Genomic DNA, 25,348 nt, shown 5'->3' with positions numbered 1-25,348 from the left:
TTGTGCTTCCTCTCTCTCTGTCTCAAACAAATAAATAAAATCTTTTAAAAAAAAAGACTATTCATAGCAGCACTATTCAAATAGTCCCAAAGTGCAAACAATACAAATGTCATTACTAGACTAGACAGGAAAATTGTAGTACATGTACACAATGAAATATTATGCAACGATTTAAAAAGCAAACTACAAACACATGTTATAACATGGATGAATCTCACAGACATACTGTGGCAAAATGTATTTTCCAAAAAGGGACACTCTAATATCTGCTATGGCCCATTCTCTTCTAGAACCTTCCCACATCCCCCTCAAGAGGTAGAGTCCACGTGTCCATGTGTCCTCCTGCTGATCCTGGGCAGGACTTCATGACTGCCTCAACAAATAGAGTATGGCTGAAGTGAGATTATGTGACCTCTGAGGCTATGTTACAAAAATGCCTTGCATTTCCACCTTGTTCTCTTGGGATGGTCGCTCTTTCAGAACTCAGCCATCATACTGTAAGGAAGCCTGAGCGGCATATGGAGAGACCCACCTGGATGGGAACCGAGGTGCTGCCCATGGCTACAGCCGAGCTATCAGCTGACAGTCCGAGCTATCAGCTGACAGTCCGTACCAACCCGTCTGCCATGCAAGGGAGCCATCTTGAAATGGACTTTCCAGCTGGACGCCGCATGGAACAGCGATGAACCGTCCCCTGTGAGCCCTGCCCAAACTGAAGACTGTGAGCAAAACAACTGAGTCGTGTTTTAAGCCACTACATTTTGGGGTGATTTGTTATATCGCAATGAAAGGCTGATATACTTAACGAAGTCAGATGCCAAAGAGTATGTATAAAGTTCAAGAACAGGCAAAGCTGATCTAACTAACCGTGTGGAGGTCATGATAGTGTTACTTTTGTTGGGGGGGGTGGGTGGGAGGGGGAGGCGGGCCCTGACTTGGAAAGGGCATAAGGGAACCCTTTGAGGTCATGGAAATGTTCGATGTCTTCATCTGAGTGGTGGTTACATGGGTATAAACATAAGTCAAAATGGAGTAAGCCATAAACTTGGGATTTGTGCATTTTACCATATGTTTGCTCTACCTCAAAAAATTAACAAGAAACAGACAACAGCCATAGAAGGCAGCCTATGTCAAGGCTGGCTGAGGGATCCAGACATCAGGGTTGCCCAGTGTGGGCAAAGAAACCCAGTGAAGTTGCCCTGTTCCCCCCTCTTTTTTTTTTTTTTTTTTTGTTCCCCTTTGGCTAGAAGGGCAAGGTTAGCTGAGGATGGAAATGCAAAGAGACCTCCGCAGAAGCCCCTGGGTCTGAAGGCAGGATGCCGCCCTAGGAAGGGCAACCACGGGGCAGGCAGGGTGTTTGCGGAGACATCGGGCAGGGCAGTCCCATAGGACAGGAAAGGAAGAGCCACCTGCTATAATGGAACAGACAGACTGACTGCCGGCCCAGACGTGCCAGCCGGACCACCTGACCCATCAGGCCTGCCTCAGAAGCATCTGTGACCGACACAGGTCTAATCCGGGACATCAGGGAAACTTCTTGCTTAGGAGCAGCCTGACTGGGTGGGGTTGGGGCAGGGGGATGTACTGCCTTTCCCTCTCAAAGGTATGCATATCAATTCCAAAATTCCGTAGTCTCTTCACAGAATCTATTTCCAACATGGAGACAGCTTGGTGGGATTTTTTTGGCAGGGGTGGGGAGGGGAGGGGCAATTAACCCATGCTATTTAGAGAGAATGTCAGAAAACAATAGAAAGGCACAAAAGATCATTTTAAATCCCTCATCAATACACTGCTGAGATAACCACCACAGAAATGAGAAGGGTTGAAAAAGAGTGAAGGGGATTTTTCTTCTGCATTTAATGTGTTTGTTTTTCAACAATATGGGATCATGTTGATGGTTTTACCTTGCTTCAGGTCACAGGGCTACAACATGAGAAGTTTAGTCTTCCTACCCAGAGTTTAGTCAGACCCTTGCTGTGTGCATCCCCCTCCCGCCCCCGCCCCTAGAAAGCCCTGCAGTGATGCCCTGCAGTGATGCGGCAAGCTCCCCACCCCTAGCCTGCTTCCTCCCACACTGAGGCCTCTGCCACGGGACAATGACTGCTCTACTTTCCAGTGCTGAATGGTGAATGGCCCCGTGTTCTCATTATTTTCCCACTCCAGGGATTCTCCCGAGTTCCTATAACAACCTGGCCAGGCTCCATTTCATTTGACACAGTCATCAAAGGGAGGCCTCCTGCCACAGGAATAAGTTCCAGAGAGCCCCGATCTTGGCATGAGTTGAGGGAGACCTAAATCCAAAGTTCCTGAAGAACGAGTCTGGGAAATTAGGACTGGAGGAAGCTAGAACATGCTTTCTCTTGCCTGGGCCTTACTAAGCCTCAGCCAGTCCCCTCTGTCAGAGGCTGAGGGGCTAGGGCTCCAGGCTGCTCTGTGGGACAGCCAAACCCCAGGACACTTGCTTTAAGAGGTCCCTGAGGCCTGACTCTTCTGGGGGCTGGGCCCTTCACTACAGAGAACGAGGTCATTACCAGGGAGTCCTGAGGGATGGGAGGAGGGTCTCCCTGCTTTAAACCCTCCAGCAAGGAGCGGATGAAAGGCTGCAGGCCCTTCTCTAGAGCCATGGGCCAGAGGGAGGGTCAGCCCTGGTTGCTTCCCAGACTCCCTCATTGGCTTGCCTGCCTCTAGCTCACCTGCCAAAAAGTGTCACCTTGAGGTTATCTCCTGTATTTTATTGGGGCATGGTTTCCAGAAGGTCCCCAGAAGGTCCTTCTGGAAACGCTGGCACCTGGGAGGTCTGCTCCAGGGCAGAGAATTCAAAGAGAGGAGGAACCTGGCCTTGAGGGTCCTGCCCCAAGCCTTGAGGGGCAGAAGAAGGAAGTAAAGGGGCAGGCATGGAGTGTTAGAGTGGTGGCCAAAGAGGACAAGAGATCATGCCTGGGACAGTGGGACCCAGGAAGGAAAGGACACAAAAAGGAAAGCTGGGAAGAGAGTCAGCAAAAAGTCCCTCAATGGTGATGCTCCTTTGACCATCCCAGAATTACAAGAGACCATTCTGTATTCACAAAGGATGTGGATAAGAATATCCCTTTGCAGGGAGGTGAACCATGAGAGACTATGGACTCTGAAAGACGATCTGAGAATTTTGAAGGGGTGGGGGGTGGGAGGTTGGGGGCACCAGGTGGTGGGTATTGTAGAGGGCACGGATTGCATGGAGCACTGGGTGTGGTGCAAAAATAATGAATACTGTTATGCTAAAAAAAAAAAAAAAAAAAAAGAATATCCCTTTGCATGTATCTATCATAGAACCATCTAGGCTACTCCCTCGCTGAAATAACTGGGGCCAGAAAAGGAAGGGCATTTCCACGCCCAGGGTCACAGGGTAGGTGGGAGGCAACTTAGAAATACCCTCCACCCTAGTTCTGGGCCATTTCCACAAAACATCAGCATGGAAGACCGTCCAGTCCTCATAAGAGTAACTGAAAGGGTTGTCTCCCAACGATTTCAAAGCAATGCCTACATCCCCCAAAGCTGAGGCCTATGGGGGCAGGGCACCTCAGGTAAGAAAAGGAAGGGTCTTCTTTACTCTCATTCAAAGCCAGGCCTGATCTGACACAGAAACTGGAGCATTGAAACTTTAGGCAAAGTGGGGAATTTGGGAGTTCCCCAGAGCTTGCAGAACTTAAAAAAGAGAGAGAGAAAGAAAAGCAGCATCAGGGGTGGGGAGAATGAATTGGCAATGGAGTGTGAGTGTGACAAAGCAGGGATGGCTGATGGGAGACAGGGGGAGGGGAGGGCAGCAGCTTAGGTCACTTCAGGCCTTGATTGATCAGTATCTGATTGTTCTCACCTGCGTCAGTCTTGCACCTGCCCAAGGCAGGGCCGTGCACTCTCACCTTGCCCGCAATGACTGCTTGAGCTATTTTTATTGTGGCCCCAAGTCCTGGGACTTGTGGCTAGAAGATAATGATTTAAATGCAGACAGAGTCCCAGGCCCTTCTCTTGTCTTCCCTCAGCCTTCTTAAGCCCCCTTCTTGTTCCCTCTCTGCAGTCCTGGGACCCCCAGGGTTAAATGTCTATGCTGAGATTGGTCCTTGGCTCCCTGAAGCCCCAGACCACTGGAGGCCCCAAGGGAAGAGGGAACCAGGGATACATGGGGAGAGGCTCTGTCTTCCCTATGAAACTTCTGGTCACCTTCAGGGGGCCCATGTGAGGCAGATAGAATTCTGTCCAGCTCGCCCAAGAACTTTAGAAACATTCAGCCCTCCAGCCTGGATAGCCTACTCTTTTTTTTTTTTTTTTTAAGATTTTTTTTTTTTTTATTCATTTGACAGAGAGAGATATCACAAGTAGGCAGAGAGGCAGGCAGAGAGAGAGAGAGGAGGAAGCAGGCTCCCCGCCGAGCAGACAGCCCGACGCGGGGCTCGATCCCAGGACCCCAGGATCATGACCTGAGCCGAAGGCAGAGGCTTTAACACACTGAGCCACCCAGGCGCCCCTGGATAGCCTACTCTTGAGAATTTATTCTAGAAAATAAATGTAGCAGAAGTGAAAAATGATAGGTCGAACACTGTTTCTTGGAAAAGCCAAAGCTAGGGAACCACCTATGGGTTAGATCTAAGCATTGAACAGGGATGGTTATTTAGACTTTAAAACTTGATTTTTAGGAAGTATAAAGGGGGCCCATGGGTGGCACAGTCGGTTAAGCATCCAACTCTTGGTTTCGGCTCAGGTCATGATCTCAAGGTCCTGGGCTAGAGCTCCACACCGGGCTCCTCGCTCACAGGGAGTCTGCTTGGGGACTCTCTCTCCCTCTCCCTCTGTCCCTCCCACTCATGCTCTCTCTCTGTAAAATAAATAAATAAATCTTTAAAAAAAAAACAAAAAAGAATACATTAAATAAATTAAAAATTATAGAGACTTGGAAATGATTGAAAAAAGCAAATAAAAATTGTTCAGTGTAATAGTATGCCAAAAATGCATGCAGATAGGCAAGAACTTGAAATGTATAAAGGTATTGACATTTGAGTATTTTTTATTAAAAATTCCATGAAAGGGGTGCCTGGGTGGCTCAGAGGGTTGGGGCCTCTGCCTTCAGCTCAGGTCGTGGTCTCGGGGTCCTGGGATAGAGTCCCACATCGGGCTCTCTGCTCAGCAGGGAGCCTGCTTCCTCCTCTCTCTCTGCCTGCCTCTCTGCCTACCTGTGATCTCTGTCTGTCAAATAAATAAATAAAATCTTTGAAAAAAAAAATTCCATGAAAGATTTTAAAATTAGAATATCAGGTGCTATCTAGAAGGTGTTCAAACAGACCTCCTCAAAGGGATTAAGAGTACACTTATCATGATGAGCACTGAATAATGTATAGCATTGTTAAATTGCTATATTGTATACTGACTATATTGAAATTTTTTGAGAAACATTGTAATTAAAAAAGTATTTAGTTGAATGGCACCTGGATGTCCAGTTGCTTAAGCATCTGACTCTTGATCTCAGCTCAGGTCTTGATCTCAGGGTCGTGAGTTCAAGCCCCATGTTGAGCTCCATGCCCAGCATGGAGTCTACTTAAAAAAAATTTCAATGAAAAATTAAAAGACAAAAATAAATACAACATCATCACTCACTACTACTGAGACTATACACTGATATAATCTTGATACAGGTTGGTATAATCTATAGGGCAATTTGGCATTATATATCAAATGTCTTAAAATGTCTTTCATTCAGAAATTCCACTTCTAGGAATTTATCCAAAGAATATAAAGAGAAATATGGGGAGATTTATGTCCATGGATATTTACTGCAGTACTATTTATAGCGGCAAAAGATGTAAACCACCCAAGTGGGTCACAATAGAGAAAATTATTAAGTACGTTATAGAATAATCATATGATGGATTACTATGTAGTTATTAAATATATTTTGAAATAACATTTAATAACGACAAAAAATGCTCATGATATGCTACATGGAAAAAAGCGTATATATCATGTATACATATATGTTATGTAAATGTAAACATATATATCATGATTCTCTCTGTATATATCCTACATAAGGAGATACAGATATATATAGATATATCTATATATAGATATATACATACACACACACACACACACACACACACACACACATATTATATAAATCATCCCAATTTTGTACATATGCATACACCAAAAGGTCAATGGTGACTATTTCTGGCAGGTGGGATTATGGGTTATTTTTATTTCCTTCTTCAGGCTTTCATTTATTCCAGTATTTAGGGATCACTACCAGAATCATATCACATCAGAAGGCACACAATGTCAGTTTTTTCATGGCTAGTGATGCTAAGTTTGGCCACCTGCTTAAAGTGGGGTCCTGCAAGCTCTTCACTATAAAGGTAAATTTTCCCCTTTGCTAACTAATCTTCAGGGTGAAACTTACTTGAGAGCATACACTTATCCCTATCCCATTGCCCTACAACTCCTTACCCTGTGCAGGCATCCACTAACGGTCCTGGCCAGGGGCAGTTAGTTCACTGAGGGTTACACAAGGCAATTTTCTTCTACATTTATCAGCTGACATTCTTCAGTGAAGGTGAGCTTCCCTCTCCCATACCAGTACTAGTATTACTATGGATTCATGGATTTCTCCTCCTCCTTCCTGTTACTCTTACTATTGACTCGCAGATGTGTTAGTATTACTATTATGATTATTTAGTGTGTTAAGAAGATTGTATTCTTCTTAATGTTCAGACTCTTCCAAATGTGACTGCTGGGTTTCCCTTCAAGCCAGCTGCTGTGTCTCCATCACTCTTTGAGCTCCCTCCTACTTTCTGTAGCTGCTCCCCTTGTCCCAGATGTGGATCTGGCTACCTCTCCAAGAAGTTCCAGTTTCTTTTAGTAGGTTGTGACATTTAGAAACCAAGATCTGAGAGCTAAGTGTGTTCACTGTCACCAGAGGTCATTGCTTCCTGGCCCTTTCAATGAAGAGAGTCAGGAAACCAGGAAATATAACTACCAGTATGTATGTGTGTGTGTGTGTGAGAGAGAGAGAGAGAGAGAGAGAGAGAGTCATGAGTTCATATCCATACCTATGATTCAATAAAACATCACATAGTTCTTTGTCCTTTCCCCTACTCCAGATCTGTAGCCCCCTACCTCCACGGTGGGAAACGTGGTTCCCAACATCAATATAATTACTTATCTATTCTATCCTGTAATATAACCCAGACAGTTTCCGATTATGACACCAATACTCCTACGGAGTCTATGTTATTAACACCAATATTTCAGCCAGTTTTCTCTGCCCTTCAGGATGATATGATCTGTCAACCATTCATTCCCTTAAATAATTATTGAATTCAGAATAGCAAATTCCTTTCATCTTCAGTCCATAATTAAAAGTAACTTCAATGTCAGCTGGTACACCTTTGCCCTCAGAGATCTAGATCGAATTCCATGACGTGGGTGCAAAGCCAACGCTGGGCTTCTGCCAACTCCTGGTGGTTTGCTTCCTCAGGTCTGAGCCTGCACACACTGCACCCCGACAGGAGACTCACAGCCCCTCAAGATCCGCCCCTCAAAGAGTAGACTCTTGCAGAGATTTCAAGAACCAGGCAGACTTTACTGGCAACTTCCCAGGAATGATGGCGGAGGGAGCAACAGTACAACATGTCAACTTTCACAACTCAGTAGGCATGACCAGTCTCAAGACAGCCCCAGCCACTGGCCTCTCAGCTCATCCCAGATGCTTGCTCTCCTTCCCACCGTTTCTCCCTCTTCCTTCTCTCTCCTCTTGGCAGGATCAGAAAAGCACCATTCTTCCCCTCTGTCAAGCAGACCAACTTTCTCCCCTGAAGCCTTGCTCAAGATGTCCTTATGACAAAGACAGCCTTCTTCCTGAGAGAAATTACAGTGAATGAAATTGCCTCCGCCTCATTACACATGAGGGTTGGAATCTTTTTAAAGCTTGGTCAGTTATAAATGACAAACAAATTGCTGCAAAATTCTCTCAAGATGAGCCTATCCATCGACTCAGCGAACGTCTCTCAGAACCAGGTCACCAGATGGCTCAAGCTGCCCAGGATCTTTCTACCTCAAGAACTACCAGCTTCCAGAACCACCTCCTCATGTCCCCACAAACCTATCCCCATTGCAGGCAGACAGGCCTGTCCAGATCTCTTTCAGTGGGGTGCCCACCACCTCACTCTCCCTCCCAGAAACCTAGCCAAGGACCCTGAGAGAAACAGTTCTCTGTAGATATGAATCATGTCCTGTGGATGGAGCCGGGAAGAAGGGGAGCCTGGCCCTCCCGGCAGTGTCACAGTTCGTGGGGGAGAGCCTGGGGTAATGGGCTCTCCGCTCTGCTTCCAATTTCTCATCCCTTCCCTGCCAATGGTCTTGCTAAGTAACCTGCCTGGATTAGACCCAGTGAGTTGTGGCCCTTCCAGAGATTTCAAGGCTTAGATGATGATCTTCTATGGGCAAAATCTTTCCAAAAGGCAGGCATGTGGTGCTGGAAACAGTCCCCAACCAGGGGAGGGCACATGTGAAATGTGAAAAATATTCCAAAGTTTCTGTTGTATCGGTGATTTTCTAGGCAGTGAATTGTTAAGTTGTTTTGCCATGTCAATTGCCGTTAGGGGACCCGGGCCAAAAGTGGTTTAGAAATGTATAAGAATATCGGGGCCATTCAAAATGCAAGAAAGATGTGGTACAAGGAGAATAGGAAATGAAATGGTCTGGGAGTGAGAAGAGGGTGGACAGGGGAGTAGGGGATGGAGGCCCACCGGGACCACTAGGTCACCCCCTTCTAGCTACCCATCCATCCTCAAAGCCCCTGCCTGCTCGTGGTAATCTGGGGAGCCCTGAAGGGCCTCCCGACCTTCTGTCTCCCTCCAGCATTCCTCAACATGCCCCCAAACCACCCTCTGCACCTATCCTTTGAGTTAAGCACTAGCCCCTGTCATCTTCTCCAACAAGCAGGTGGCATTTTTGTTGGGACAGATGTTACAATTGTATCTAGTTTTGCACCATTCTGGAGCTTTCTAAAAAACACTAGGCTAGGAAGTAGTTTCTCTAGTGTGCTACTTTTCCAAATTCTCATATAGTCACATTGATTACTCCTGAGGAGAAACCCGACAGAGCCCAGGGTACAGCAGCCTTGCCCTTCAGAGCTGGTAGGCCCAGAGGGGCAGGTAAAGTCAGCCAGTGAAACACCTGAGCCCATCGTCCTCCCTGAGGAAGGAAAGGTGTGTAGGAAACCACACACCAGGGTAATTCCCACATTTTGCATTACTGCATAACTCTCCCAGGGCCCCTGGGGATTGTTCTCGGCCCAGGTGCCCAAAAGGCCTTTTGCTTCTTTCCATCATGGCTTTGACCTCGAAGACAGATCCAGTCTGGGACTGGGGCAAGCCAACCACAGAGAAGATGTGCAGAGAAGCATCCCTCCCCCAACCCCCTTCCCACACCTGGCAAGCCAACTCAAAGGATCGGGATGGGAGTGGGGGGACCCAGCACCGGAGCTCAGGCCCTTTGCTCACTGGGTAATCTTGGGAGTGTTACCCAAACAGGATGCAAACTGGCTAAGAATAAGGGATCTGGAGACAAGCTTACCTATGTCAAACCCTGGCTCTACCACTGGCCAGCACCATGGGCCTGAGACCTAACTCCTGTCTGTTTGCACATCTGTAAAACAGAACTTAGAACCATCTCTACCTTTGCTTTGTGTCAAGCTGATGAGCCGATGCATGTAAGATGCTTGCAACACGGCCCTGCTCACAGAACGGCCCTCGTAATGACCTGCGGCTTCATATGCGTGTGCATTGCTCCGCACACTTGAGGGTATAAAGACATACTTCTTACGATGGCGGAGGTAAATTTGGCACTAAATTTAAATTGGACGATACCACACGTTGGTGAGGATGTGGAGACCTGGAACACTGTGGATGGGAATGTTAAATGGAGAGCCGCTCGGAACAACGGTCTGACAACTTCCTATGAAGTTAAACATACGTTCGCCACAGTTACCACATGAGCTAATGAGCCATTCCTCATTATTTCCTCATGAGAAACAAAAACCTACGTCAGCATGAAGAATGTTCACGGTGCTTTATTTCTCATAGCCTCAGACCAGAAGCAGCCCAGGTGTCCCATTGGCAAGTGGACGAAAAAACAAATTCTAGAACATCCTTTAAATGGAATATGACCCAGCAGTAAGAAGTTACCAAGCCCCGATACACGCCACAACGTGGATGAATCTCGAAATGATTATGCCAAGGAAAGAAGCCAGATGCTCAAGGCCACGTACCGTAGGACAACAACTCTAGGACATTTAAACCAGGACAACAGCAGGGGCAGAGAACAGGTGAGAGGTAGCCAGAGGCTGGCAGCAGCAGGGGAGCAAGTGTCTGAGCAAACACTGTAGGGTGACGGATGGAAGCGTTCTAGGGGTTTGTGGTGGGAGGGGGATGTGACTGCATATGTTTGTCAGAAGGCAGAACAGCACATGTACCGAAAGTAAACTCTACCTCAGGAAATCCAACCCTACCTATGAGAGGAGGGGATTGGGCAGGGAGAGGATACTTTCTCGTTCCACTTAAACATACCCGTACCGTTCGAACTTTGGTCGTGAGTGTGTTCTTCAGGTCCTGGGTAATAACTTCACTAGAGTTTGAGGTCGGAATGATGCTATATATCCACTTTGCTGTGAGGTGCAAATGGGATTAGATCATGTGTACAAGGCACACACAGAGGTGACCCACAGATCTTCGAAAGGGAAGGGGCCTCCGTGGAGAGTGATGCCCCTGACTTACCTCAGTGACAAAGAGTGTACGAGGATCGATGATGTCCAAGAAGTGCCTGAAGCGACCGTAGAAGGACGTCTGGAGAAAGGGGGGGTGGGGAGAGGAGAGGAAATCAGCTGCGGTAGACCATCCTCCAGCCCCCATGGACCACACCCCACAGCATACCCTCATCCATGGGATCCCACTGCCCCCAGGACTCCCCATGTGATAAATGCCAATGAGGACTCACTTCTTGGTCACCCGAGGCCAACTTTCCAAGGTCTGATATCTTTTTAAAGTCAACTCATAAAGACCATTAAGGTACTCCGTGACTATGCTGGGGCCTCTCCAGAGTACCTCCTGTTTTCCTCCCTCTTCCCCCAGTTCCCTGACGTCCTCTCCAAGCCTCCCAGAGTTCCCCAGCACCAGTGAACACACAGGTTGGAGAGGCCTCTCCCACGCTTTCCTGTGCACCACAGGCCTCCCTGCCTTGCTTTGGACCTCTCAAGCAGAGGGAGGGTCCCTTCCCAAGGTCCGGCTCAGGCTCCACCCCCAGAAAAGCTCCTCACAGGCAAAGCTCAAGGATGACCGCACCCAGCTCACAGACTTCAAGCCCTCCTTTGCCCCTAGCCCTGGAGCAGCTGTGAGGCTCAGGATGGGGGCCTGCTTGCCCTGGCCTCGCCCCAGAGCAGGGGCCCCAGAAAAGGAGGGCTTTGTGCAAAGCAGGCCACGGGCATTAGCCCACAATGAAAGGAAACCGAGCAACGAAAAACATTGCTACTGGGCCCTCTGCCCTAGGGAAAAAGCTGAGCTCAAGGGGTTGAGTAGATGCCAAGCTGGAGGACAAAGGGGAAGCTGCAAACACTGGAGGTTCATGCCTCACTTCACTCCAGGCTCTGCCCCAAATCCTCCCTAGAGCCCCACAGTTCTCCCAGTACCCTCCACTGCATGGGGAAGGAAGCAGAAGCCTCCACACTCCCTCCCTCCCCTTGCTCATTAGGACACCAGACCCTACAGCCACCTTCTGCTTTCTCTTCCCAGTAACGACCCATTTCCTGAAAGTCCCCTGTGCATACCAGGCCCCATGCTGCCTCCACTCTCTGCTCGCTCTGACACCCCCCTGCACCCTCTCCACCCCCTCCTGCCACCCTCTTGAGGTACTGCCATTCACAAACCAGATCTTCAGTACTATTCCTTAACTCAAACAGTTGCTTCTCTAACCTCTCATAATTCAAAGGGCCTAAACAATTACCCCACTTATACACAATGCTCACACTGCCATCCTGGCAAAATTTCCCCTCTAAGTATTTAGCCTAAGGAAACAACCAGAGATGTTCAGAGGTGTGGTTAGAAGTATAGGCCCATGATGCGCACCGCTGCGTTGTTTGCAAAGGTGAATTATTCCGTAAACAATGGTCCACTCATATAACTGAACACCATGTAGCCATCTAAATTATATTTTCAGACATTTATGATAGGAAAAAATGCTCGTGATTTCGTGAAATGCATACAAACAGGATAATTCCAACTTAAAAAAAAAAAAAAACAAGGAGATGAATAGAGCTAGATGGACAGTGAGTGGAGAGCAAGGACACACAATGACATCCAGGCCCTGGTCGACCAGATCCAGCCAGGGGGCCTTACAGAAGTGGCTGATTCCAGGGCTGGGGAAGGGAAGCGACAAGCTGCAACCAGCTCATTTTGTTGGGCCAGAATGTGATGAAGCTGCCAGCCCACAAAATGGTGGGGACATGCTCAAAGGACCAAACGGGGGGCAGATGGACATCATGTACCTCTGGATATGACACTGAGAAATTCACAGTGTCACTCAAAGGGTATTCTGGAGGGACTGAAGCTAATCAGGAGTAGACATGGGGCAAACCCAAGTTGAGGAGCATTCCATAAAATGACCAGCCTGTTCATCGAGTATGTCACTGTCATCAAGACAAAGACGGGAATGGGTCCGCATGAACGGAAGCCAAAGAAACAAGACAACTACAAGTAATCTGCAATTCTGGACTGTGTCAAAGAAAGATGCTCTCAAGGACGTTACTGAGACAACTGACAAACTTGGAATAGGGATCACAGATTAATAAAAGTAGTCGAGGGCGCCTGGGTGGCTCAGTGGGTTAAGCCTCTGCCTTCAGCTCAGGTCATGATCTCAGGGTCCTGGGATCAAGGCCTGCATCAGGCTCTCTGCTCAGCAGAGAGCCTGCTTCCCCCTCTCTCTCTGCCTGCCTCTCTGCCTACTTGTGATTTCTCTCTCTGTGTGTCAAATAAATAAAATCGTAAAAAAAAAAAAAAAATAGTCGAACCATATTAGATTCCTGAATGTCATAACTCTACTTCCTAGACACTGAATGTTTGTGCCTCTCCACCAATTCATATGTTAACCTAACACCCAAAGTGGTGGTATTTCAAGGTGGGGACCTTTGGAAGCAGTTAGATGAGGGCAGAGCCCTTACGAATGACATCGGTGCCATCGTGAGAGCCCCCGGAGGGCCCCTTGACCCTTCTACCATGTGAGATTTCAGAAGACAGCTGTCTATAAACAGTGAATCTGCCAGGCCCTTGAGCTTAGACAACCTAGCCTCCTGAACTGGGAGAAGTTCATTTCTGTCGTTTATAAGCCGCCTAGTCTATGGTATTTTTGTTATACCCACTCGAGTGGATGAAGACAGCAAAGTCAGAATGCCCTCGTTCTTATGATACACGAAAGTAGTCAGGGATCAATGGATATAACCCACTCTCAAAGGGCTGAGAAAAATTACATGTGTAAACACAGCAGGCAACAGTGCAATCTGGAAAGTGAATACTTTCATGTGAGTTCTTTTCTTTACAGACTGAAGATGTCCTTGATGATATCACGGATATTTGCTCTGTTTCTGGACTTTCTGATCACCTGTAGACAAAAAGAATAATAAAGGAAGTGCAACAAGAATGTTAAAAACTGGCGGACCTAGGCCAAGGGTATACGAAAGTTCTCTTTATTCTTACTGCAACTTTTCTGTAAGAACAAAACTGTTTCAAAATAGAAAGTACAGAGGCACCTGGGTGGCTCAGGCTGTTGGGTCTCTGCCTTTGGCTTGGGTCATGGTTTCAGGGTCCTGGGATCAAGCCCGCATAGGGTTCCCTGCTCATTGGGAAGCCTGTCTCTCCCTCGGCCCCCTCCCCACCTTGTACTCTTTCTCTCCCCTTCTCTCTCAAGTAAATAAATAAAATCTTTAAAAAAAAAATAGAAAGTACAAAATTTTTTTTAAGTTAGATGAAAATATATTAAAATGTTAACAGGGATTGACTCTGGGTAACAGGAATATGGATGATTCTTTCTTTTTAAAATGAAATAAAGAGGGACGCCTGGGTGGCTCAGTCGGGTAAGCCACTGCCTCCGGCTTGGGTCATGATCCCAGGGTCCTAGGATCAAGTCCCGCCTCAGGCTCCTTGCTCGGCGGGGAACCTGCTCCTCTCTCTGCCTCTGCCTGCCTCTCTGCCTGCTTGTGCGCTCTCTCTCTCTCTCTGACAAATAAATACATACACAAATAAATAAAATCTTAAAAAGAAAAAAAGAACCAGCATTCTGTATAACATATAGAAGTAATAGTCTATTTTAAAAATACGTACTTAATTTAAAATACTATCTACTCTATTACTTGATTACAAGCTCCTGAAGGAGGTAGGCTGTTGGGTGTTCCTTCCGTAGCCTCACCCTCCCTGGATCCTAGTCTCCTGTCTCACACCTAGAAGGGGCTCCGGCCACACCCCTGCCACGAGAATGAATGAGTGGGCAGGTAAGACACCTATGGCCCGGAGGCTGCCTGGAGGGGATGTAGCCCAGGCCGGGCTTCCAAGGGAGACTTCCAAGGGAGGTAGGACTTGAAAGGGACAACAGGGTGGCAGTTAGTGGCCCAAGTAGGGAAAAGAAGCAGCAGGGACAGAGGGGAGGGCCTGGAAGGAGAACAGCCAAAGTGAAACAACCTCCTAAAGATGGTCCAGTGGAGACTTCTAAGTCTCTGACTGCCCTGTGGTCTGGCACCGTCTAGCCCTGCTGGCCCCTGTGTCTAGCCCTGCTGGCCCCTGTGTCTAGCCCTGCTGGCCCCTGTGTCTAGCCCTGCTGGCCCCCTGTGTCTAGCCCTGCTGGCTCCCCTGTGTCACTCTCTACCACGGCCACTGAGAGAGTGTTCTAGGTAAAACACTTTGCTCCACAGATATCCTCCCTGCCCTCTGAGCTGGGCTCAGGAAACACCACAGTGGACAAGCATTCGAGAAGCTGAGTCCATCAAGCAAGACAAGTAAACAAGTCACTACAAAATGCTGTGGTCAGACCTTAAATGAAGCATCATAAAGCACAGTGAGGACACAGATGACTTCTTCCTGGTGAGTCAAGGAGGCTTCCCGGAGGGGCTGGGATGGGTGGGTGGACGAATTTACCAAGCAGAGAGGGGTATCCACAAGGGCTCTCTTGCGTGAAGGCTGGACTTGGAAACTGCATCAATGTCAACCAAGAGGAGGGACTGAAGTATGACAGATGACATTTTAGAAAAAGAGGGCAAGGCCAAGAACAGATAGGGTCTGCCTGGAATGCTCTGATGTTTTAAAAAATAATAATAATTCCTATAGTGCCTGGGGAACAAGCTGTATTACTGTATTCATTCAGTCTATATGCATTAAATACTTACTGTGTGCCAATAGCTGAGCTGGGAGGTGTAAGGCGAACAAGGTAAAGATCCACCCCCAGCCCAAAACAATCTTGTCACCTAGAAGAAAATTTCAAAAAATTGGGTTGCCTGGGTGGCTCACTGGGTTAAGCCTCTGTCTTCCCAGGGTCCTGGGATCGGGCCCCACATCAGGCTCTCTGCTCAGCAGGAAGCCTGCTTCCCCGCCGCCTCGCCTGCCTCTCTGCCTACTTATGATCTCTCTCTGTCAAATAAATAAATAAAATCTTTTTTTTTAAAGGAAAATTTCCAAAAAATTAAAGGAAAAGCAACTTCACCAGACTTCTGTGGTTTTATTTGTTCATTCACCAACGAGCTCCTGAGGACCTACTGTGTGCTTAGCCTGCACTGAGTCCTGGAGTATAGCAAGGGGCTTCCTGACTGGGAGAAGGAGGAAGAACAGAATGTGGATAATGCCTTGATTTCTAGTTAAATACTTAGGCCTATTAATTAGGACAGGAAAAAAAAGAAGCATACGACTTAGTGGAGGGAAGACCAAAGTTCTTTGCTGGTCATGTGAGTTTGAAATACTTAAAGGACCCTCTGGATTTAACATTGCAGTAAATACTGGAAGCACCTGAGATTCAAGAAAGGGGTTCTGAGTCGTAAATGCTAAGCACAGATGATAGTGTACTTATCCAGTCAGCCTCAGACCCCCCCCCGCCCAGGGACAAAGTTACATCTACTGACTCACTGCAGTGAGGGAGGCCATATAGCAGAGGAAGCTTGGGGCACATCACCAAACGGGGGAAAATTGAGTTGGGATTTTCTGGGCAAAGATGGAGGAAAATTTAAATGACATGGTGCTTTAATAGGCTCAAAGCAAAGAGATGAGGAAAGGGGTCCATCTAGGTCTAGACTGAGAAATGGCCACACGGTCTTGTTTCCTTAGAAACTATAAAATTAAGATAAATGTGGAAGGTTGTGTCCAGAAATGGCTTATTTAAAGCACCGCACTTGGGTTAAACTTTGAGTCAAAGTGCCTTAGCCCCACCTCTCAAGAGGGGAATGTTTCATTCCTCAGATATATTATTTTTTAAAGATTTTATTTATTGGGGTGCCTGGGTGGCTCAATGGGTTAAAGCCTCTGCCTTCGGCTCAGGTCATGATCCCGGGGCCCTGGAATCGAGCCCCGAATCGGGCTCTCTGCTCAGCGGGGAGCCTGCTTCCCTCTCTCTCTCTGCCTGCCTCTCTGCCTACTTGTGATCTCTGTCAAATAAATAAATAAAATCTTTAAAAAAAAGATTTTATTTATTTATTTGACAGAGAAACAGCGAGAGAGGGAACACAAGCATTGGGTATGGGAGAGGGAGAAGCAGTCTCCCCACTGAGCAGGGTGCCCAATGCGGGGCTCGGTCCCAAGACCCTGGGATCATGACCTGGGCTGAAGGCAGACACTTAATGACTGAGCCAACAGGCACCCCGCCCCCCCACCACTAGTATTATTTTAAAAAGCAAAGTTTCTGGCAGCTTATGGTCTCAGAGAATGCTACTTCTCAGTGAGTATGGAGGAGAGGTCACTCAAAGAAGTAAGTCACAGGAACAATTTACAGCTGCAGGGGGTCCTGGGGAGAACCACTAATTCTTTGTAGGAAGGGGGTTTCTCTGTCATTCCAGACTGAAAAATGGCAAAGAAGCGTTTCACTTTCTGAGTCTGGGTTATTTTTATTTTCTCAAAAGTTTAAATTATATGGCCTTTTTTTTCCCCTCCAAAATTCAGCCCCCATCTCTACCCAATCAGCCAGTGGATGTTTTTCCTTCCCTTTTATATCACCGGAAGAATGAGTCAGCCAAGTGATTCCTTCTCCTCCCCTTCACAAGAAAGGTGAGTCAGCTCATTCTCAGCAGGACCTGCGGTACAGACATTCCCACCTCCATAGCCACTGGGGAGAGCGGGCCTTGGGAGCAGCAGCCAAGGGCCAAGGCCTATAAGAAACTGGCAGCCCTCCAATAAATATACACCTAACCAGACCTCTAAGTCATGACTCTTCCGGATCAAGAATAAAATAGGCACTGAACCTATAGCCCAAAGGCAGAAAGGCTGGGCGGCTCAGTATCCCTCAGCCAGGCTGCACGAGGAGACACCCGGGCATCCCCAGATGAGGTCTTCTACCCAGGGACTCAAATTCTATTGGCTGGGGTGGGCTCCAGGCATCAGTGTCCATGGAAAACCCTGCCCCAGTGATTCTAACATGCAGCAGGGACTGAGAGCCACTGGTCTAGAAGGTGTTGACCTTGTCCACCGCACAAACTAGCTCCAGGACCAGCCTCGGAAACAGTAACTGTCCAGCCTATAGGATGCAAATGATTAAAACACATAACTACCTGCTGGGTTCATTCTGGAACTGGAGTTCAGGCAAACTATTTAAGAAACCTCCCTACCATCTCCCAACTTTCAGCCCACACACAGCTCTCACCCTGGGAGTGAAGAGTGCACTTTCCTGCTCCAGCCAGGAGCCTCATGCACTCCACCTGCTCTGCTGCCTCGGTTCATTTCCAAATTTCCCATGCACACACAAAGCACGCTCACACCCCCAGTTAGCTTCGCAGCTAAGTGACTCTCCCGAAGAAGCCAGGAAGTTTAAAAACAAAACAAAATGAAAAACAAGGGGCGCCTGGGTGGCTCAGTGGGTTAAAGCTTCTGCCTTCGGCTCAGGTCATGATTCCAGGATCCTGGGATCGAGCCCCGCGTTGGGCTCTCTGCTCGGCAGGGAGCCTGCTTCCTCCTCTCTCTCTGCCTGCCTCTCTGCCTACTTGTGATCTCTGTATGTCAAATAAATAAATAAAAATCTTTAAAAAAAAAATGAAAAACAACTCATTTCTGGGTAGACTGAAACACAGATGGGAAGAAGCATGTGTTTGCTCCCTGTCCTCAGACCCGACTTGCCAAAAGTGGTGTCTGGGCCCAAAGCAAGTTCAGGAGAGCAAATGAGCAGACAAGTAGAAAAGGGAGCACAGTCAGGTCACAGAGCTTCGCCGGGAGCTGTCCTATTGTCTTCCACCCCTTTGCTAGACAATACGGGGCAGTGGGCAAAAGCATGGACTTGGGGGCACTTGGCTGGTGCAGTTGATTAATCATTGGACGCTTGGTTTCGGCTCAGGTTGTGATCTCAGGGTTGTGAGTGCAGAGCCTGCTTAAGATTCTCTCTTTCCCTCTACCCTTCCCCATTCCTCCCTCCTCTCTCTCTCTCTCAAATAAATAAAATTTAAAAAACAAAACAAAGTATAGACTTAAAGTTTATAGGAAGCACAGGGGACAAAAGAACATGTTAAATACCACAGAACTGCCATCAGTCACATTCAGAATGAGGGAAACCCTACAAGACAAATAAGACAAGACAGTTTTTCCAACAAATAGAGGAAGAAAAGACAGAAGGAGGACCAACAGATTAGAAGAGACTTATCAGTCAAATATAATGTGTGGGGCTTCCGGGTTCCTGATTCAAACAAACCAATTATTTAAAAAATTATGAAACAGGCGTGCCTGGGTGGCTCAGATGGTTAAGTGTCTGCCTTTGATCAGATCATGATTTCTAGGTCCTGGGACTGAACCCCATGTCAGGCTCCCAGCTCAGCAGGGAGTCTGCTTCCCCTTCTCCCTCTGCCTCTCCCCCTGCTTGTGCTTTCTCTGTCTCTGTCTCTCTCTCAACTGAATAAATAAAATCTTAAAAAAAAAAAAAAATGATGTGACAATCATGGAAATGTGAACAGCTCAATGGACTGGATGTTGGTATTCCCCTCAAAGTCACATGTTGACTCTTAACCTCCCCAGTGTGAGGTGAAGTGACGGTATTAGGTCATGGGGCCTTTGGTAGGTGCCCTCATGAATGGGATTAGTTCCCTTATAAAAGAGACTCCAGAAAGATCCTTCTACTCTTCTGCCGTGTGAGGCTATAGCTAGAAGGTACAGTCTACGAAACAGAAAGCTGGCTTTCATCAGTTGCCAGCACCTTGATCTTGAACTTCCAGCTTCCAGAACTGTGAAAAGTAAATTTCTATTGTTCGTATGCTACCCCATCTATGGAGTTTGTTAGAGCAGCCCAAACAGACTAAGACAAACTGTGACTGATTTGATGATATTAAGGAATAATTATTTTAGGTGTATTAATGGTATTGTGGTTGTTAAAACAAATTTTAAAAACCCTCTGATACCACGTGAGAAAGAAGGTACATCACCTCTGTGATATTCTTCCCCCAAAATGCAAACCCCAGTCTAACCCAGTCTAACCATAACTGGACCGACCCAAACTGGGAGATACCCTACGAAATACCTGACCAGTACTCCTCAAAACCATCAAGGTCATCAAGAACAGGGAAAGTCTGAGAAGCTGTCACAGACCAGAAGAGGCTAAGGAGACATGACAACTAAATGTAATGTGGGATCACGGATGGGATCCTGAAACAGAAAAAGAACATTAGTATAAAAAAATCAGGAAATTCAGTAAAGTCTGGAAGTATAGTTAATAGTAATGTTCCAATACCAGTTTCTTAGTTTTGACAACTGTACCAGGGTCATATGAAATGATACTATTAGGGGAAATAGGGTGAGGGTTATACAGAAATTCTGTTCTCTTTTTGTCTTCTGTAAGTCTAAAATTATTCTGAAGTAAAAAAATTTATTTTAAAAAAGTCCTGATTTTCTAGAGATATCTACTAGCAGTTAAAATGAAATGATGGGCGGTCTGGGCCTTGCTTTAAAATAATTCTTTGGTTGGAGGGCACCTGGGTAGCTCAGTCAGTTGGGCATCTGCTTTAGGCTCAGGTCATGATCTCAGGTTCCTGGGATGGAGCCCCACATCAGGCAACCTGCTCAGGGCTCCCTGCTCAGTGGGGAATCTGCTTCTCCCTCTCCCTTTGCCCCTCCCCCCACCTGTGCTCTCTCAAATAAATAAAACTCTTAGAAAAAAATAAAAGAATTCATTGGTTGGGATTGGGGGCATATATATGAAATGAGGCTGGTCTCACAGTGGCCATTGTTGATGCTCAGTGATGGCTGGATCTTTCTTTGACAGCTGTCTCCACTTCTGCATGTCTGTAAACCTTAATAAAACAAACAAGTAAGGATCCTGGAGAGAGACTGCCTCAGAAGTGTTAATCTGGCCGTGTGCTGCAGGTTTGTTACCTATCATATATGGGATGATTGTACCTGCCTCACAGAGTTGTGAAAATTCAGTGAGTCAACATGCCAAAAGGCTGGAGAAATGCTTAGCTATTCTCAGCATCTTATGGGAGGAAAGGTGGTCACAGACCAAAGCCCAGCAAGGCGAGTCATCTTTCTCCACCCTCTGACACCGCTCAACGTCCTTTCTCCCCCAGTCCTCCTGCACAGAGATCATTGAAGGATGGAAGGAAGAAGGGCTCCAGGGCAACACTAGCGGGTAAGGAAAGACCTCCGCACCCAGTCTTGCAACATGATGAGACTAGCTGGGGACGGAAGGTGGCGTCCCTGGTGTGGGCTCTGGGAGTTAGACCCTAGATTATGAGCCACTCAGGGTTCAAGTGGCTGAAAGGAGGGCTAATGTGGTGGAAAGGAGGGGTTCTGATTTCAGAAAGTAGAGGTCAGCAGGGGTGGGCCCTTCCAAAAGTGAGCTCCTTATCTCAGAAGCCGGGGAAGCCACTGGAAAAAGTTCAAGTGTGCGGTGGAGGTTGGGGGTGGGGAGGGGAGGGAGTCACCCAATCAGACCTGCATTGTTGAGACTGCCAAGGGGAAGAAGGAAGCATTGGAAGAGGGCCAGAGGGAAGCAGGGAGAGCTGTTAGGCTTCCATAGTGGCTCAGGATGTAGATAATGGGAGCTTGATCTAGGATTCCAGCAGGGGAGGCCAGTGGATTTGAGAGCTGTTTTAGAAAACACTGGGCCTCTGGCTGTGTTTGGAGGGTGAGGGTGAGAAAGTATGCAGGGGATTTGCAGGTTTCTTGGGGAGTCAACTGGGTAGCAGTTGGGCTGCCTGCACACTGGGGAGCGGTGTGGGAGGAGCAGGAGGTGTGGGGGGGGAGGGTGCAGAGAGAAGTTCCTTAACAGGGACAATCACCACCACTGTGCTTTATGCAAGTCACTATGCTGGAGGAGGGGAGCTTCCAAAGCAAATACCGCAAACGCTTTCAGTGCCCTCAAGATCGGTGCCAAAAAAAGATCCACCAGCAATGGCTGAGTGGAGGAATCTCAAATGTGCGTTTATAGCTCCGGCGGTGATCACAGCAAAGGCCTCAGTCATTAAAGCCACTGGGAAGTCTTCAATAACTGTGTGTTGTGTGACTGAATGTCCCAAAACAGGTATCAGAAAAAAGACAACCCACAAACCTTTATTCAGCCATTATCATGTGTCTAGCCCCACCTTGGCATAAAACGGAGGCAAGGAAGGGCAGGATTAGCCCCCTCCCTCAAAAGACGCACACAAGGATTGAGAACAAGTAACCACACATGAGTGTTAGAGGAACACAGGGCAGACCGTCACTAAAGGCTGACCTAAAAGGATCCCACTTGGGGTGGCCAAAGAGGGGTCAGGATTGAGTTGGTGACCTGGTCCCACCAGGGGAAATATCACACAGGAAGAAGGCAGTAAAGTGCTTCCAGAGAAGGGGGGCGCCTGCCTGATCCTGGAGGAGTGAGTAGAAAGTGGAGGGCGGACTGGGAAAGGGGGACAGCCAATGAAGGGTCACCAGAGTCCTGGGAGAGGTGCCCCTAACCCTCTCGCAGTAGGGGGGCATCCTACACGGGCAGGAAGATGCCAGTCTTGCCTCGGACAACTACACGCTGAGATGGTTTATTTCTTTAAAGGAATTTAAAGTCCTGTCTTAAAAGTGGGGACATTTTCTCACTCTGAAGGCTCAGGGGGACAGTTCCTTCATTACCAGCAAAGCTCGGTGCACCACTTTCCTAGCCCCAGTCCCTCTCCCACACAAGCACCACCACCAAGAAAACAAAAACACAAAACACAAAACACCACCGCACCGACCTTTGCACAATTTCCTTTCTTCCTGCAAACTTCTGTCTGCCTCCGCTGCCCCCCCGCCGCCCACCAAGGAAGGCCCGGTTCGCTTCAGCAGAGCCTCTTTGCCCTTTTCCTAATAAAGTCCACTTCCTCGGCGCTGGAGGCAGTGGAGGACCGAGGGTACGAGGCGGCCCGAGACGTGGGAATGGCCCCTCCAAGCCTTCAGCCCCGGCCTCACGTCCGGGCTGTAGGTTCGATCCCCGTCTGCGTGGCCGTGTCGGGGGTCCCCGAGTAAAAGGGCCACTGTCACCGTGCTCCGAAGAGACCGACAGGGTCGGACAGAGGCAAGCTCTCGGCCGCGCCAGGGCCCGGGCGCCAGAGACCCGCCTCGGAGGTCGCACGGGAGGAGGGGGCTGAGGCGGGCTGCCGGGAACGGGGACTCTCGCTACAGCCCGCGGCCCCAGGGGATGACACAGCGTTTCCTCCGCACCCCGGCTCTCCCCGCATGTCCTCGTTCCATCCCCGGCAGGGCACCAGCCGGCCAACTCGCTGCGTCAGCGGATTCCCCGCTGGAAAGGACAGGGGTGGCCCGGGCCGCGGGGACCGCTCGGCTCTTGGCCCTAAACCATCGCGCCCTGCGGACCTGGCTTGGGGGTCGAGGGCTGGGAGCATGACCGCGGGGTGCGGACGCTGCCCGGGAGCTCCGCCAGCAGCTCGCAAAGAATGTCAGTCCCCACCCACGGAAAGTTAAAAGGCATCTCGGCCACGCCAACTTATCATCCAGAGCCGGAGTCGAACTTTGCGCCGGGAGTGGCTGGCTGCACAGCCCAAAGCGACCCTGCAGAAGCCGCTTGGACCCGGACGCCCCGGATCCCGGGCCGCGACCAGCAGCGACCAATCACAGAGCGCCTCCGGCGGGAAAGGCTGGAGGGCGCGGGCAGCTGAGGAGTGACGGCACCGGTGGCCAATAGGGAGCTAAGGTGGGAGTCCTCGCCCATCCTGCTCACCAATGGGAAAGGGATGGCTGGGGCCGAGGTCCCCGAGGCAATAGCTGCAGGCTCCCCGGTGGCCGCGGGTCGGAGACCCTAGGACTAAAGGGAATTGGGGAGAGGAGTTGGCTCACCCTCCCTGGGCCACCCGCCGACCCTCAGACCATAGCCCGGTCCTCACCTGCTGAAAGCGGGGTTTGCCCAGCTGGAACGGAGGTGCATCGGTCGAGGTGTTAGCGGCACTAGCCGCCGCCGCCGATGCTGTGGTCGCTGTATCCGCCATGGCCACTGACGCCTGCAATCTCCGGCCCTTTTAAAATGTCCCTCCTCGGCCCCCGCCACAGCTGCTTCTCCCGATTGGCCATAAGCAACCGCAGCGAGCCGGAGGCGCAAGGGGTTGTGGGGAACGTAGTTTTTCTCGTCACGGGGGTTGACAACCCTAGACTGCGGAGAGTTGCACCGACTCAGACCCAGTCTCTGTTCCTGCCGCCAGATCTGCAGGGCTCGGCCGCGTGGGAAGAGTGTGCGGGTACGACTCTAAGGTTCCGACAGAGGGCCACCGGGCTACCCCTCGCCGGTTACCTGCCCCTAGAAGTTTAGTTACTGCGGAGGGCATCGCTCCTGGGGCGCTAGCCCAGAAGAGCCCTACTCAAGCGGGTCCAACCAGGGACGAGATGGGCAAGGACTCCAGGATGTGTAGGGTTAATCCCGGAAAGCTTTCTGCAAGGACTTGCACTGCGGAATCTTCACGCAGTTCCTTCCGTGGCTACCTTGCCCCCTCCCTTTGTGCTCTCCAGCCATCCTGACACCCAGAGCATGCTGGGCGCTCCCCGCCCCTGACCCTTGAACATTCTGAACCCAAAGAACTCCGTAACTTCTTATTTTTGCCTGACTCTGGCTCTCCTGACCTCAGCCTACACATTGCATTTCCGATCCATCACCCTACTTCCCCATAATCCACTTCCGCTCCTATAGTACCCAGCACTTTTTTGCAGCCCGGGTACTTAAAGTTACTTATGGTTCTGCGTATGTGTTTCCTACTGTAAGGTCCACAGGACAGGAGGTGTTCCTGTTCCAGGAGGACCGCTGAGTCCTCAGTGCCAGGCTTGGCAGGGTTTGCAGCAAGGACTCAAATATTTGCTGACTGTGTGAGTTAAACAGTGGGAGCTTCAGAGCCTGGGCAGGTTCCACTTTCTTTGTCCAACTAAGGAAGATCCCTCCCCAGTCTAATTCCCAAGCAGGAGAGAATTGGGAGTGGGGAGTGGGGTTCAGTAGTGTTTACTAAGCACTACAAGGACTTTAGGTAAGAGAGAGCAGCGCATACACAGGGTAAGACACCAGCAAGGATGATAATAAACCCACTTATGTTGTACAGAGTAGAAGATTCCTAGCTGAATTAGCTGGTCAGTGAGCCAGGCTGGGGGGAGGGGAGGAAAGCTCTCTGTTTCACCCAAGAGGACAGTAGAAATAATTTTGACCTTAGGGAATCCCACTTTAGGTCTCCTTCATCTCATGGTGAGGTGGTGAGGTGCAGCATTGGCTTGTGCCTGCCCATGTCTTTCTGGACAATGCACGCACGATCTAGAGCAGTCAGTTCCTCATCTGTCAACATGAACCATGAGAAACAGACTATTCCTAAAGCCAGAGAGAGGTGCTAACTAGCCATGAAGAATCATTTGTATCTTGGATTTGTATCTTTCCCAGCCAGACTAAGCGGTCTCAGAATAAGAATCAGGTCTTTTACCCTCTGTATTCTCCCACAGTACTCAAGGAATGTAGGTCTCTTGGCAAAGACAAGACTCAGTCCAGGTCACTGGGCAATGCTGTGCTGCCCCTAGTGTTAGTACAGAGGCAGCGACGCTCCAAAACCCCATCACCTGCCTTCTCCCCCAGAAAGCCTCCTTTTCATACATTTATCAAAACAGGAACACCATTGAGCCACCTG

General features: G+C 48.8%; 1 protein-coding gene across 7 annotated transcripts in view; it reads right to left on the bottom strand.

The window, feature by feature from the left end:
• Positions 1-23,747, bottom strand: part of SFXN5 (sideroflexin 5) — a 114,580-nt gene extending 90,833 nt beyond the window's left edge. For 2 of the 7 annotated variants that reach the window (XM_047747086.1, XM_047747092.1), the window contains exons 1-2: positions 23,585-23,742; positions 10,803-10,871 (exon numbers count right to left, since the gene is read on the bottom strand). In XM_047747086.1, the coding sequence (XP_047603042.1) occupies positions 10,803-10,871; positions 23,585-23,686 (171 nt within the window). In that variant the 5' untranslated portion in view covers positions 23,687-23,742. Of the gene's footprint in view, positions 1-10,802; positions 10,872-13,543; positions 13,675-15,448; positions 15,527-22,438; positions 23,043-23,584 lie in introns of those variants that run through there. The other 5 variants (XM_047747087.1, XM_047747089.1, XM_047747088.1 and 2 more) reach the window with 5 other exon arrangements.
• Positions 23,748-25,348: the final 1,601 nt, after the last annotated feature.

The sequence above is a fragment of the Lutra lutra genome, chromosome 9, assembly GCF_902655055.1.
Source record: "Lutra lutra chromosome 9, mLutLut1.2, whole genome shotgun sequence".
In the NCBI taxonomy this organism is placed as follows: Eukaryota; Metazoa; Chordata; class Mammalia; order Carnivora; family Mustelidae; genus Lutra; species Lutra lutra.
This window is presented reverse-complemented; position numbering and strand designations above follow the sequence as displayed.